The sequence below is a fragment of the Oncorhynchus masou genome, chromosome 6 (genome assembly GCF_036934945.1).
Source record: "Oncorhynchus masou masou isolate Uvic2021 chromosome 6, UVic_Omas_1.1, whole genome shotgun sequence".
Classification (NCBI taxonomy): domain Eukaryota; kingdom Metazoa; phylum Chordata; class Actinopteri; order Salmoniformes; family Salmonidae; genus Oncorhynchus; species Oncorhynchus masou.
This window is the reverse complement of record NC_088217.1, coordinates 67,645,579-67,661,362: the sequence shown is the minus strand read 5'-3', so window position 1 is coordinate 67,661,362 and position 15,784 is coordinate 67,645,579. Positions and strand designations below refer to the sequence as shown.

Genomic DNA, 15,784 nt, shown 5'->3' with positions numbered 1-15,784 from the left:
TTCATGCTTGAGGGTTAACCACAGGTTTTTAATAACAAGACAACCCTCAATGTGTTGAATGTAATTACATTATTAGATATCCATCTCATTTGATCCCTGCCAACCAAAAGTACTTGTTACATTTTGAATGCTTAGCAGGACAGGAAAATTGTGAAATTCACGCACTTAAAGAGAACACGTGGTCATCTCTACTCCCTATGGTCTGGCGGACTCACTAAACACATGCATCTTTTGAAAATAATGTCTGAGTTCTGGAGTGTGTCCCTGGCCATCTACATTTTAAAAACAAGAAAATGGTGCCGTCTGCTTTGCTTAATATAAGGAATTTACTTTTGATAAAGTATATTTTAGCAATTACATTTTGATAATTAAGTACATTTAAAACCAAATCCTTTTAGACTTTTACTCAAGTAGTATTTTACTGGGTGACTTTCACTTTCTATTAAAGACATCTATAGTATGACAATTGGGTACTTTTTCCACCACTGCTGGCCACAAATACATAGGAAATATGAGAGGCAGAATTTGGGAGCCTGCCTTTGACAAGGGGAATGCTGGACCAGAGTGTCTGTCCGCCTCAGAGTTGAATAACCAACCTCTTCCGGACTTGATTCTTTTGCACCATCTCCATGGAAACTGTGGCATCATACAAAGGCACCGGGTCCTCTAGCTGGGGCCTGCATAAGACAGAGGGCAAAGTGAGCACTGTCCACCAGGATAAACAAACTCATCAACATACCAAGAACATAACCATGCTTATTCAAACATATATATTTTTTTACTTTTCACCCCTCTCGTGATATCCAATTGGTAGGTACAGTCTTGTCCCATTGCTGCAACTCCCATACGGACGAAGGTCAAGAGCCATGTGTCCTCCGACACACGACCCTGACAAGCCGCACTGCTTCTTGACACACTGCTCGCTTAACCTGGAAGCCAGTCGCATCAACGTGTTGGAGGAAACACCATACAGCTGGCGACCGAAGTCAGCGTGCATGCGCCCGGCCCGCCACAAGGAGTCGATAGAGCACGACGGGACAAGGACATCCCGGCCAGCCAAACCCTCCCCCAACCCGGACGACGCTGGGCCTATTGTGCGCCGCCTCATGGGTCTCCCGGTTGCGGCCGACTGCTACACAGCCTGGGATCAAACCCGGGTCTGTAGTGACACCTCTAGCTCTGCGATGCAGTACCTTAGACCACTGTGCCACTCGGGAGGCCCTAGCTTATTCACACTTGCACTGCACATACACACTCATTATTGCAGTTCTGTACCTTAAGGTTCCAGTGGAAAGCTTCTCGACTATATCCTTCATGATGTCTGAAAAGGAGCATGTAAGGTTAACATGTAACATATTAGCAATTATATTATCCATGCTCAACCCCTTATCATTTTAATTTCAATACGTCTTTCATCTCAATGAATTTTAGTTAGGAGATTTTAAAATTCCTGCCCCCTCCAGAGGCTGACCCAGAGGGGCTGGGGTAAGCTAAAGGATACGGAGGTACCTCCCCTGGCGGGCACTGGATGCCCCCCACACTTCCTCGTTGAGGAAAGACAGGGAGGCGGCCTTCAGGAAGAGGCTGCGGCTATCTGGAGGGTCCAGCTGAGAAAGAGAAGCGAGACGAGCAAAGATTAAACCCCAAACAAAGACGCTATGTACAAACTTGAGCAAATCCACTTGAAGGTCAATGGGAAGACATAAATACACATTATTACAAGAAACACCATCTAACCCAGATGTCTTCACTACTCCCAACATAACATTGGTCATTGGTTCATGGTCTGTTTTTTTTGCAGTATGTTTAACTTCTCAGAAAGCACACATTAATAAGCTGTAACAAACAAACAATATTTCAATCACCCATGGTATGTATGAGTGTGACAAGTAGTGATGAATAAATCTTATATGATGACTAGTGGAAATGAACTGCCAAATGGCTACTCTAATCCAACACAGATGGATAGAATACTTGACTTTATCGAAAACTTCAACAAGCATTTCTCAACGGCTGGCCATGCCTTTCTCCTGGCTACTCCAACCTTCGGCAATGTCATCTACGAAATAGCTTCCAATACTCTACTCAGCAAACTGGATGCAATTTATCACAGTGCCATCCGTTTTGTTACTAAAGCACCTTATACCACCCACCACTGCGACCTGTATGCTCCAGTCGGCTGGCCCTCGCTACATATTCGTCACCAGACCCACTGGCTCCAGGTCATCTACAAGTCCATGCTTGGTAAAGCTCCGCCTTATCTCAGTTCACTGGTCACGATGGCAACACCCACCCGTAGCATGCGCTCCAGCAGGTGTATCTCACTTATCATCCCTAAAGCCAACACCTCATTTGGCCGCCTTTCGTTCCAGTTCTCTGCTGCCTGTGACTGGTTGGAGACTTTTATCTCCCTCACCAACTTCAAACATCTGCTATCTGAGCAGCTAACCGATCGCTGCAGCTGTACATAGTCTATCGGTAAATAGCCCACCCAATTTACCTACCTCATCCCCATACTGTTTATATTTATTTACTTTTCTGCTCTTTTGCACACCAGTATCTCTACCTGTACATGACCATCTGATCATTTATCACTCCAGTGTTAATCTGCAAAATTGTAATTATTCACCTACCTCCTCATGCCTTTTGCACACAATGTATATAGACTCTTTTTTCCTCTACTGTGTTATTGACTTGTTAATTGCTTACTCCATGTGTAACTCTGTGTTGTCTGTTCACACTGCTTTGCTTTATCTTGGCCAGGTCGCAGTTGTAAATGAGAACTTGTTCTCAACTAGCCTACCTGGTTAAATAAAGGTGAAAAAAACAACAGCCATCTACCTGCAGGTTTTGCTCAGTTGTAACCCAGTGACCTCCGACCCCAATCAGGGTGATGATGTCATGCTTGTAGGGCAGAAGACACCTGGCCTCTGGCTCCTCCTCATGCAATCTCACTGGAGACCACACACACACACACACACACACACGTCAATGGTATAAAAACATCAGGGCTCAACAGTGAATCCATTTTCCTTCTATTCCTGTTACAAACCTTTACTGTTTTGTGTTAAGATACAAAATCACAGAAGCACACTCACAGCACTATGATTCATGTTAGATAAAGCTAGCGAGCATAATGGATAACAACAACCTACGGCCCTACATTGGCTTCTTACCTCCGGAGTCCATGACAATGTCCACACCTAGACCGCCCGTCTCTTCCAAACAAGAATCCACCAGGTCTACCTTGGCATCCCACACACCTATCACCCTGGCTAGACACAGGACAGGGGAAACCCTTTTGAAGGCTACACGCTAAACAGTGTACCAACAATAAATAAGCATTTTTGATACTCCATTTCCCTCCAAGAGGACACACACACAAGACCTACCTACAAGAGACTCTCGCACTCCTAGAATGCGTGATTTGAGTGGAAAAGTGACAGAGGAAACAGAGAGCATAGACTAGGATTAAATACTACGGGCAAGTTTCCCAGTAAATTTCGATCTAGCACGCTTTTCAGTCCGGGACTATGCTTAACCTGTGTCTGAGAAACTGGGCCCTATGTGTTGCTGTCAGAACTTTACTACTGTATTTTTCATGATGAGTGGTTTAGATAACAGATAATAACGCTGTCTCTTCGCATTCGTTATTACCAGGCTGCATAAATTTACAATCCTCAACTTCCAACACCTTCTCTACTGTGACACCGCTACTCTATTCACACACACGCCCCCTCCCTGTTCTCACCGACGCTGGGCCGAAGCTGCTCCAGGAACTTCTGGTCTTCGGAGGACAGGGCTGACGCCAGTACTTTAACTCCATGGTAGTGGGCCAGCTGGATGGCCAGAACTCCAAAGGGCTGAAAGGTATAAACACAGCCAAAATAGCAGTTAGTAGTCTTGTTCTCTTCAAGAAAAATGGTGTGCTACTATTAAGATTCTTTGCTGACATCTCATTGTGATGTCCAACTATGGATTTATACCGTGTCATTGAATGCTCAGATGAGGGGCCACTATGGGGAAATACCTACACTGGCTCCGTCCAGCACCAGCAGAGTGTGCCCGGATGCCATACGGGCTAGGGTATGGAGGGCTGTATAGGCCCGCAGTCCATCCCGAATGGCCCCTGCTGCCTCCACCCAGCTCAACTTCTCTGGCTTCTGCACTGGTGAGCGAACACAAGTCAGTCATTATTGCAGAAGAAACAATTGCTTAATTTGTACCAACAAATACTAATAGATGCTATAGATGTACTCTTGCGTAACTTTTGGATGTGTGCAACATACCAAGATGATGCTCGTTGATGACAACGACGTCGCACAAACCAGACATTGCTGTATCCAAGGGCAGAATTCCTGTCATGTGGAAGAAGGGAAAAGCAAAGTCTAGATAAATACACAATCATATCCCAAAAATATAAAAAAAGGGTCTTTCAATAGGTTATCGGGAACATGGCCGTTGACAATATAAAAATCATCAAAATAAGGGGATGTTTTGAAGCTCTATGATTTATCCTTATGTAGCAGGTTCAGATCCCACCTGTAACATTTACCTACAACTTCATCATCAGGTTGGAAAAAGGTCACCTTAGGCCCAACTGAAAACAGGACAAAAACATTGCAAAATATTAAAGGTTTGCTCCAAAAATATAGCACATTGTGTAATTAACATCAAAGTGATAAACAAGGTCAATTAGTGGATATTCTGTTTACCTTGGAGGACGATCCCAACAATCTCCCTCCCTACTGGCACCAGGTCCCTTTGGAACTTTAGATCCTCGTGGAGCTAACCAGAGGAGAGAGGGTAAGGAAATGTGACAAATAGCCCATACATGCTGTGTGGTCATATAAGGCAGGCCTATCCTATAGCAACACACATACTTTGGTCTAAAAAAAAATATTTAAAAAAAATACAGGGGCAGATACTTAATTTCAGCAGCATATTGAGAGCGACAACAGTAAGTCTTGTCCATTATGACTAAGACAGTAGGGCTATTGCTAGATCTATATAGTCAACATTGACAACACAATGAGTATAACACACATTTACACTTACTTTTATATCCAGTGGACTAAGGGCACATGCCTTCACTTGCACTTTGACCTGGTTGCTACCAAGGACACTGGGTACATTCTGTGACATGTTGAAAAGACAATCAGTGAGTTTGTCCGACAGCAAACTAGCGTTATGAGCCCTCCTGCAAAAACGGTTGGCATGCTAGACTAAAGGGACAGCTACATTATTATGCTGGGCACTCACCGTCTCCCGGACGACAAATTTCGCATCTGCAGCGGTTTCACCCAGTTTACAGTAAAGCCCTTTCATGGTGGAAAAACGGTCAGCAATGCAGGTGAAATTCACGCGCAATAAGAGCAACTAACGTTTGCTAGCAATGCTGTTTGTTTACCTGTGCATTGAAAGTAGAAACTTGTACTGCCAAAATTACTGTTAAACCATGTCAATGAGTATGCAGATATCTTACAAAACAAATACATGTCATTTTGGACATATTATATTAGTAAACGGTCTTCGGTTAAAAGAAAATGGGCAGAAAGTTAGCTAACTACATGCATCAACAAATATTTGTATGTTTTCCTTTAGTTCCTCTGTACGCCCAAAAATGTTGATACCGCGAGATTGGCTTAAGCTGCCCATTGGTCTTTTGATTTATCGTGTTCACAAAATTCATTGTCAATCAACGATTATAGTCCAATAGGGCACTTCCATCACATTTGTGCTATTTGTGATTAGTACAATTTTACGTCGATCATATAATATCGTTCGCTGATTGGCTCGATAATGCCGATAGTCAGAAAACTCAACATCTCGCGGTAGTACCCCATTTTCCAATTTGCTTAGCCTTACGGCGGACCCATGGTGGAAGGGAATTTGGAATTAAAGGGAAAATATATCGCTAAATCGACCATTCGATTTTATCTTATACGTACACACAGTACCTTAGCTTATCAATTATTTAAGAATGGAAAACGAATGATGAGGTAAGAAAAATATGTTAATCAATCAGTACAAATTTGGAAGAATTTCTGGCTAGCCTGGCTCGCGCTAACTGGTAACAGTAACGTTAGCTGGTAGGGGGCAGACTAGACGGTCGGTAGGAAAGTGCAGTGCAGCGATTATCAACCCATTTCGTGTTATTAGCTAGCTAACCAGTCCGATGCCATTGTATGAATTTTAGTGTATGATGTTTCCAAGGTTCCTTACCCTGCTAACTAGTTAGCCAACCAAGTTAATTTGTGTTGAATGTGATGTTAACGTTAGTTAGCAACCAGTCGGATTAATCAGACTGTAATGCACAATTAATTGGTAAGTTATATGCGGGCTGAAACAGTTGTGTGCAAAATCGTGTAAATGTTCCTTACAAAACAGAATGTTGTATATTTGAACTTATTCTACCAGTTGCCTGTGTGGTTTGTCCTTCCCTTCAGCTGCTCTTAATATGAGACAAAATATCGACAGGAAAGTATTGTGTACCCGACTGTTTAGAGCGCAAGTTGGTAGCTACATATATTATTATATGGTTGGGTTCGTCACTGAGGAAAAGGCAGTTATATATTTGATATTCGGTTCTCTCGTCAATAGATATTGACCTAAGCATACCTACCTACTGCTAAAAAGTTGGGTAAATAATAAACTATTCTTTCCTGTGGATATTACCCTCAAATTTCAAGCAGCTGAAGGACAAACTGCACAACTGCACAGACAACCGGTAGAATAAGTTTCAATGTCATTTTTTGCAACATTCTGGTTTGTAAGGAACATTTTACAAGATTTTTCACACGTGTCCGGCTGCATATACCAATTAATTATGTATTACAGCCTGACTACTCAGACTAGCTAACAATCAATCATTTAAGCCAACCGGCTAGCAGACTGACAAGCTAGCTAACGAAGCTGCATTGACAGTTAGCTGCCAGTTAGCTTGCTAGCTAGGTATGCTTTAGTTTGTGCTGTGGGCTTTTAAGAATTTAAATATTATGCTTAGCTTCATTAGGAATGACATGGCCATAGCTTTGTATTTGCAATAGAAAAGAAGGCTCTAGACCTGGCCATATCTAACAAGAACTGTGCTGTGCCCTTGCCCTAACATATTTAGTCTTGCACAGGTTGGATTATGTTGTTTCTTTTGTTTAGCTAATGAAATGAATATCCCTCACAAACATGTCTACTCTAGGATATTTCTGTCTGACATCTCGCCATGCCACTACGCGTGCATTTGCGTGTGTATTTATCAGAGAGACCGGCAGAGAAAGAAAGAAAGGGCATGATTTTTAACAGCAATGTTTGGCATTGCCTCACACACCCTGTGGGCCTATCTAAACCTAGCCCCACTGTCTGATGCTGTCTAGAAGCCATGCCAGCTTAGCTGTCAAGAAAGATCATATAAATGATCAATGTGCATTGAACTTTGTTGTTGGCATTGATACCCTACCCCAAATTATCTCTATTTGAGGGGCATGAAGGAAGTGACATGCTTTGATTTTGTAATATGATTTTGGTCATAGCATAGAATCCTTTTGTCACTGTAGTTTTGCTTTCCAGTGTTATAGCCTGCTGAGTTTTGTTTGACTTGTAGGAGACCCACTATACTGCTCTGGTGCCAATGATTAGTGTTAGTGTGCTAATTCAGTTATTTGGTTTTCTGCTTTGTCTTACCACACCTTAACAGCAAAGGCTGGTTGGAACTCTGCTTTGCTGGACTTGCATCTCCCTCTCAAATGGGGCTTTGTATTTTTCTTCATCAGCTTTATTCAGTATCATAGAGTAGGGCTGGGCGGTATATACCAGTATTGATGCATGGACCATTATGTTTTTTTACTTTCTTACATCTGCAAACAACTAGTTTGTTTTTCCTTGGTGTGTTTTAGCTAAATTGTGTTAGCCTCTAATGCTAATCGCTTGCTAGCTATTAAATGTACTGAGTCAAAGAAAACGTAGCTAGCTATACCGCCTGATACCAGTGATGGTGTAGGCCTAAATCAGCGTGTTGTTTGTGCAACAGTATCTTTTAAATCAAAGAGGAATAGACAAAGCATGAATATGTTGTCAACATGAAGAAACATTTAATGTAGCCAAAAATTATATGGTCTCCTATAAAACACTGACCAACACTTTGGTTCCTACCCTGTCACAATAACTCCTCCCAGACATTTTCATTCGTTGTCATATCAAACACATTTATTACCATTCCATTTACTCCATTGCAGCCATTATTATGAGTCATCCTCCCCTCAGCAGCCTCCACTGTTATATTCTAAATATAACATTTGAATAAACATTCTATTTCCATGATTCCAACTGTTCACCCTAGTGTTTTGATGTAAAGCACAAGTCAAATTGCAATTGCAACATTTGATTAAAAATAAGGTCTAGATTATTTTTTTCCCATATTGTGCAGCCCTACGTGGCAGTGTGGAAATGATCTCAAATGAGTGCAGGAATTGATTAAAAGGAAGGAAATTATTTTTGGTTTAATTGAACAGTATTAAACAATCAGAATGGAGAAACCCACTGAAATCACTTCGAATGTATGTGTTGCCACCCTAGGTTCACATACTACTCAAAGCAAATTTCAAAAACACAAAATACTGTCATATCAAAAGAAAATAACCTGATATGATCATTTGGCTGTATCACCCAGCCCTACCATAGTCAGGGCAAGAAAATACAGAAAATTGCGCTGTCTGATAGGAAATGCAATCTTGTTGACGGTAGGTAGATTTTCAATGCATATAGTATTGACTTGGCTTTTGAACTGGGGCTGTGCTGATGTAGGATCTGGAAATCTTCCTCTAAGGGCTGAACATAGTGTTCTTATTGCATAGAGAATTCCAGACTTAGAAAGTTAATTGAATTGCCTCCGATGCCAACTAGTGCAGGGAAAACGGCCCACCAAACCTCCTAATCTTTTCTGTGATTTTACATTAACCTTTGACGATGTTGATCCGCATCGGGGCTTATGGGCTGACTGATAGGTAACAGGCGTGTGTGTGCGCATGCATGCATGTATGTTTTTGAAAGAGCTTTGGCTTCACTGTTGCTGATACTGCAGCGCTCCTATTGCCCCTGGGTTGCTCAGCTACAGGGCAACCTTGCCTTGACATTGGCTGGAGCATGGTATTTCAGGTCCTCAACAGAAAAGTGTCACATTAAATCTACCCACCAGCAGTCCACACAGTCAACTGCAGTCCATTTTCAGCACAATTATACTGCCAATGCGACATGATGTAGGTTACAGCCAGATATGTTTCAAAGATGCAGGCAATGCCCTTGTCTTAGCGTGCACCATAGACACTGTCACTACCCCAGTGCCCAGTTCCCCACCTCAATCTTTTGATTATTGACCAGTGGACCAGTGCTGCCCTTTGGTCACCAGACTACCAATCGGTTGCACAGCATTCACTGCAGGATCGAGATTGACAAGTTATATAGTCGTCTGTTTTTTTAAACACCAACTCTCTTATATCCAAGGTCATGTTAGTTTGATGAGCGATAGTTCTGATGTTGGTGCTGCAGTTTTGGAGTAGGATTCCCTCATGCTATCTGCATGCAGTTTGGACCTCTCTTGGGGATGGTGGAAAGAACTCTGTGTGCTGCACAGTTCTCAATTTGGTTGTACAGTGCATTAAGTATTCAGGCCCCTTGACTTTTTCCACACTTTGTTACGTTACAGCCTTATTCTAAAATGTATTAACCCCCCCCCCCCATCAATCTACACACATTACCTGAAACATCACATTTACATAAGTATTCAGACCATTTACTCAGTACTTTGTTGAAGCAGCAATTACAGCCTCTCCTCTCCTTGGGTATGACGCTACAAGCTTGGAACACTTGTATTTTGGGAGTTTTTCCCATTCTTTTCTGCAGATCCTTTCAAGCTCTATCAGTATTGGATGGTGAGTGTTGCTGCACAGCTATTTTCGGTCTCTCCAGAGATGTTTGATGGGGTTCAAGTACGGGCTCTGGCTGGGCCACTCAAGGACATTCAGAGACTTGTCCCAAAGCCACTCCTTCATTGTCTTGGCCTTGTGCTTAGGGTCATTGTCCTGTTGGAAGATGAACCTTCAACCCCAATCTGTGGTCCTGAACACACTGGAGCAGGTTTTCATCAAGGATCTCTCTGTACTTTGCTCTGTTCATCTTTCCCTTGAGCCTGACTTGTCTCCCAGTCCCTGCCACTGAAAAACCTCTCCACAGCATGATGCTGCCACCACCATTCTTCACCGTAGGGATGGTGCCAGGTTTCCTCCAGACTGAATGCTTTGGCTTGAATGCCAAGCGCCACATCTTGTTTTCATCAGACCAGAGAATCTTGTTTCTCATGGTCTGAGTCCTTTAGGTGCCTTTTGGCAAACTCCAAGCCGTACATTGCACTCCACGAGGAGCCTGCATGGCAGGCAGTCTACCTGTTGCGCAAGGGCAGCAAGAAGCCAATGTAAGTTGCTAGCTAGCATTAAACTTATCTTACAATCAATCTTATCATAATCACTAGTTAACTACACATGGTTTGATGATACTACTAGTTTATCGGGACGGAAGCTATAATGTTACACTGGCAATACTAAAGTGCCTAAAAGAACATCCAATAGTCAAAGTATATGAAATACAAATCGTACAGAGAGAAATAGTCCTATATTTCCTATAATAACTACAACCTAAAACTTCTTACCTGGGAATATTGAAGACTCATGTTAAAAGGAACCACCAGCTTTCATATGTTCTCATGTTCTGAGCAAGGAACTTAAACGTTAGCTTTTTTACATGGCACACATTGCACTTTTACTTTCTTCTCCAACACTTTGTTTTTGCATTATTTAAACATGTTTCATTTATTTGAGGCTAAATTGATATTATTGATGTATTATATTAAGTTAAAATAAGTGTTCATTCAGTATTGTTGTAATTTTCATTATTAGAAAGAAAGAAAAATCGTCCGATTAAAATAGGTATAGTTTTTTTTTGTCTTCCAATAATCGGTATCGGCATTGAAAAATCATAATCGGTCGATCTCTAGTTTTGATTGCTTTTTCTCACAATGCTTTTTTTTGCCACTATTAGTATTCTACTGAGCACCTCAAGGACACCTATATAAGTCACTTGATTACTTAAATAACCACCTCACCTGTGCAGGGATTCTTCTGATGTAACCCTTGAATGTCTGTAAAAAAAAAAATGCGTGCAGGAAAAATCAGACACTAGTTGAGTGTCTGGAGCATCAGCATTTGTGGGTTCGATTACAGGCTCAAAATGGCCAGAAACAAATAACTTTCTTCTGAAACTCGTCAGTCTATTCTTGTTCTGCGAAATGAAGGCTATTCCATGTGAGAAATTGCCAAGAAACTGAAGATTGCGTACAAAGCTGTGTTCGACTCCCTTCACAGAACAGTGCAAACAGGTCCTAACCAGAATAGAAAGAGGAGTAGGAGGTCCCGGTTAAGTTTGAGCACAAGAACGCAGCATTAGCCATTGCATAATGCATACAATTGCAGGAAATTATCTATAAAAACTGAAAAATTTTCTCTCAGGTCCATGGCTAAATGTGTAGAATTGCAGGAAATGTATGTTAAAACTGCAAAATTGTATCCTGGCTCCATGGAAAAATTAATTGAACTGCAAGAAATTGTCTTAAATGCTAAAATTGCTAATGAAAAGATGTGGGGCCGTGCCGACAGCGCTCATAAATTTTTTTGCATGTAAAATAATCTTTATGAAAGTATTTTATAAATAATAGATATGATTACAAATGTGTTTTCACATCAATAAATGGGTTCATTATTATGCTACATGATTTACATATTTAATAGTGTCCATTGAAGTTTTTGTAGGTCAACTAGTTTTTTGGAGTCAAGCATTCAAATATAATTTTTCCCCCGTTTGATTCATTTAAAACAATAATGTTTAAGTGGACAAAAAGTCATAATACATTTTGTCTTCCAAATCTTATTTTTCCCAATGCATAATATTGTCCACCATATATCTTTAGTATTGTCATCCATGTGAGTATCAAAAACACAGTGAGACTGTCTTGCAATTTATGCATACATCATTTACCATACTTCTTTAGTTCTGTAGCAGTTCAATAAAAGGTGTTTTAAACTCTCTTCATCACTACGATTTGGCATTGCCACGTCCCCTGCCACGCCCACCACCTAAGGCCCTTTTTGATCCAGAAAAAATACTCCTGTGCCATTAGTCAGCCCCACTTGATGCTGTTCACCTTAACTAGTAGGGTTGTGACTCGCAATGTTTTTTCCATGGCAAAACTGAAAACACGAAGCAGGCCACCTATTTGGTCATTTAAAAACCTGCTGTATGTAAAATATTATGTGCTGTAGCTTGGAAAACAACTAAGCGTGGCTCTGAATGACAACACAAGGTTTCTTTCCAACATTAGGGCTGTTTTTCTAAATAATCTAAATCCAGTTTGTTTTGTTTCCTTGCCATGATACTAATGAGGATCGCGTTACTGGTAGGGTCTCGGCCCTAATATTTAGGCCATATCAATTGTCACATGCGCCGAATACAACAAGTGTAGACCTTAGAGTGAAATGCTTACTTACGAGCCCTTAACCAACAATGCAGAGTAAAGAAAAAGTTTGAAACATGTCCTAAATAAACTAAAGGAAAAATGGTAAAACAGTTCAGATAATAATCACAAGGCTATATAAAAGGGGTACTGGTACCGAGTCAATGTGCAGGGCTATGGGGTAATTGACGTAATATGTACATGTAGGTAGAGGTAAAGTGACCATGCATAGATAATAAACAGTGAGTAGCAGCAGCGAATGGCAAGAAAAAGTATGTGAACCTTGGTGCTCCGGTCATCAAATTTGATCTGATCTTCATCTAAGTCACAAAATAGACATAGTGTGCTTAAACTAATAACGCACAAATTATTGTATTTTTCTTGTCTATATTGAATACATAATTTAAAAATGCATAGTGTAGGTTGGAAAATGTATGTGTACCCCTAGGCTAATGACTTCTTCAAAGCTAATTGTTGTCAGGAGTCAGCTGACCTGGTGTTCAATCAAAGAGACAAGATTGGAGATGTTGGTTTGAGCTGCCTTGCCCGATTAAAAAAACACCCACAAAATTTGAGTTTGCTATTCACAAGAAGCATTGCTTGATGTGAATCATGCCTCGAACTAAAGAGATCTCAGAAGACCTATGTTTAAGAATTGTTGACTTGCATAAAGCTGGAAATGTTTACAAAAGTATCTCTAAAAGCCCTGTAAGACAAATTGTCTGTAAATGGAGAAAGTTCAGCACTGTTGCTACTCTCCCTAGGAGTGGCCGTCCTGCAAAGATGACTGTAAAAGCACAGTGCAGAATGCTCCGTGAGGTTAAGAAGAATCCTAGAGTGTCAGATAAATACTTACATAAATCTCTGGAACATGCTAACATCTCTGTTGGCGAATCTACGATAGGTAAAACAAGAATGGTGTTCATGGGAAGACACCACGGAAGAAGCCACTGCTGTCCAAAAAAAAACATTGCTGCACGTCTGAAGTTTGCAACAGTGCACATTGATGTTCCACAGCCTACTGACAAAATGTTATATGGACAGATGAAACTACAGTTGAGTTGTTTGGAAGGAACACACAATACTATGTGTGGAGAGAAAAAAAGACAGCACCCCAACATCAAAACCATCCCAGCTGTAAAGTATGGTCGAGGGAGCATCATGGTTTGGGCTGCTTTGCTGCGTCAGGGCCTGGACAGCTTATCATTGGCGGCAAAATTAATGATCAAGTTTATCAAGACATTTTGCAGGAGAATGTAAGGCTATCTGTCCGCCAATTGAAGCTCAACAGAAGTTGAGTGATAAGATAGGACAACGACCTAAAACACAGAAGTCAACAGAAGAAAATACCCCTTCTGGAATGGCCCAGTCAGTCCTGACCTCAACCTCATTTGAGATGCTGTGGCATGACCTCAAGAGAGCAGTTCACACCAGACATCCCAAGAATATTGCTGAACTGAAGCAGTTTGGTAAAGATGAATGGTCCAAAATTCCTCCTGACCATTGTGCAGGTCAGATCTGCAATTACAGAAAACATTTGGTTATTGCTGCCAAAGGATGGTCAACCAGTTATTAAATCCAAGGGTTCACATACTTTTTCCACACTGCACTGTGAATGTTTACACTGCATGTTCAATAAAGACATGAAAATGTATAATTTGTTTGTGCATTATTAGTTTAAGCAGACTGTGTTTGTCTATTGTTCCAACATAGATGAAGATCAGATCAAATTTATGCAGAAATCCAGGTTTTTCTAAAGGGTTCACATACTTTTTCTTGCCACTGTATGTGTGTGGAGTCAATATGCGTGTTTGTGTCCAGTGTAGTATATGTGGGAATGTGGTCAGTCCAGTGAGTGTACATGGATCCTGTGCAAGAGAGTCTGTGCAAAAACCTATAATAGATGAGAATAAAAAAATATATATATATTTTTTTATTTCACCTTTATTTAACTAGGTAGGCTAGTTGAGAACAAGTTCTCATTTACAACTGCGACCTGGCCAAGATAAAGCATAGCAGTGTGAACAGACAACACAGAGTTACACATGGAGTAAACAATTAACAAGTCAATAACACAGTAGAAAAAAAAGGGGAGTCTATATACAATGTGTGCAAAAGGCATGAGTAGGTAGGCAAATAATTACAATATTGCAGATTAACACTGGAATGATAAATGATCATGTACAGGTAGAGATATTGGTGTGCAAAAGAGCAGAAAAGTAAATAAATAAAAACTGTGGGGATGAGGTAGGTGAAAATGGGTGGGCTATTTACCAATAGATTATGTACAAAATAAGGCTGCCACTGCAAATAGTCCAGTTAGCCATTTGATTAACTTATGTCTTTTGGGGTAGAAGCTTTGTTCCAAGGCTTGGCGCTCCGGTACCGCTTGCCATGCGGTAGCAGATAGAACAGTCTCTGCCTTGGGTGGCTGGAGTCTTTGACCATTTTTAGGCCCTAGCCCTACGAGGATGACAGTCCCTCAACTTGTCATAGCCACTTTTGTCCTCCAGTGTGTCACTGCTTTGGACGTCAACAATACAGGAATGTCATAACGGTAGTGGCACAGGACTTTCACACCGGAGTGGGTGTCTAGGCGTTGTTAGTGAGGGTGAAGTGGGGGGGCTATTATTACCCCTCACACTGTCCCATCACCCCATGCCCCAATTAAGATGGAGAGAGAACAAAAACACATCGACTTCCAGTTCCACACACATTTTGTTCATCATCGTAATTCCCTCATCCACTTAATGACGATGGAAGAATTAGCCCAAAGAGTAATGCCCAGGATTTATTATTGCTTTGTCTGGTTGGTTGTTGTGTATCAGGGATATATTCAACCTCCACTGGAGTTAACATGGTCAGCTCAGACACAGAGAAAACAGCCATAAGCCTGACTTAGTGTACTCAGGGCTTAGTGGACACACATCTGCTATGGCGGGCTCAATGAGAGGGCTTTGGCCCCATGTCACCCTAAAGCATTAGTTACTAATCATTTATGCATACATACAGTGCCTTCAGGAAGTATTCACACCCCCTGACTTTTTCCACATTTTGTTGTGCTACCAAATTTTTGGGTCATTGGTCTACACATAATGTCAGTGGAATGATGTTTATTGAGATTTTTACAAATGAATTAAAAATGAACAGCTGAAATGTTTCAAGTCAATAAGTATTCAACCCCTTTTAGTTATGGCAATCCTAAATAAGTTCACGAGTAAAACTTTGCTCAAC

At 41.1% G+C, this 15,784-nt stretch overlaps 2 protein-coding genes across 7 annotated transcripts in view; one reads left to right on the top strand and one right to left on the bottom strand.

Annotated features, from left to right (window-relative positions):
• On the bottom strand, nucleotides 1-5,623 carry LOC135542482 (quinone oxidoreductase-like protein 1). 2 transcript variants are annotated; one of them, XM_064969457.1, is made up of 13 exons: nucleotides 5,411-5,623; nucleotides 5,263-5,321; nucleotides 5,059-5,136; nucleotides 4,716-4,788; nucleotides 4,556-4,600; nucleotides 4,290-4,358; nucleotides 4,035-4,168; nucleotides 3,752-3,863; nucleotides 3,177-3,275; nucleotides 2,842-2,954; nucleotides 1,502-1,607; nucleotides 1,276-1,321; nucleotides 1-677 (listed from the first exon to the last, which is right to left on the bottom strand). In XM_064969457.1, exons 1-13 carry the CDS (start codon nucleotides 5,496-5,498, stop codon nucleotides 578-580), a joined length of 1,122 nt encoding a protein of 373 aa, XP_064825529.1. In that variant the 5' UTR covers nucleotides 5,499-5,623; the 3' UTR covers nucleotides 1-577. The 2 variants fall into 2 exon arrangements, with proteins under 2 accessions (XP_064825529.1, XP_064825530.1); XM_064969458.1 differs by having other exon boundaries at nucleotides 5,263-5,623.
• Nucleotides 5,624-5,858: 235 nt separating this feature from the next.
• LOC135542480 (intersectin-1-like) overlaps nucleotides 5,859-15,784 on the top strand; it is a 65,584-nt gene continuing 55,658 nt past the window's right edge. For all 5 annotated transcript variants that reach the window (XM_064969449.1, XM_064969450.1, XM_064969448.1 and 2 more), the window contains exon 1: nucleotides 5,859-6,002. The gene's annotated coding sequence lies outside the window, so the exon portion shown is untranslated. The remainder of the gene's footprint in view (nucleotides 6,003-15,784) is intronic.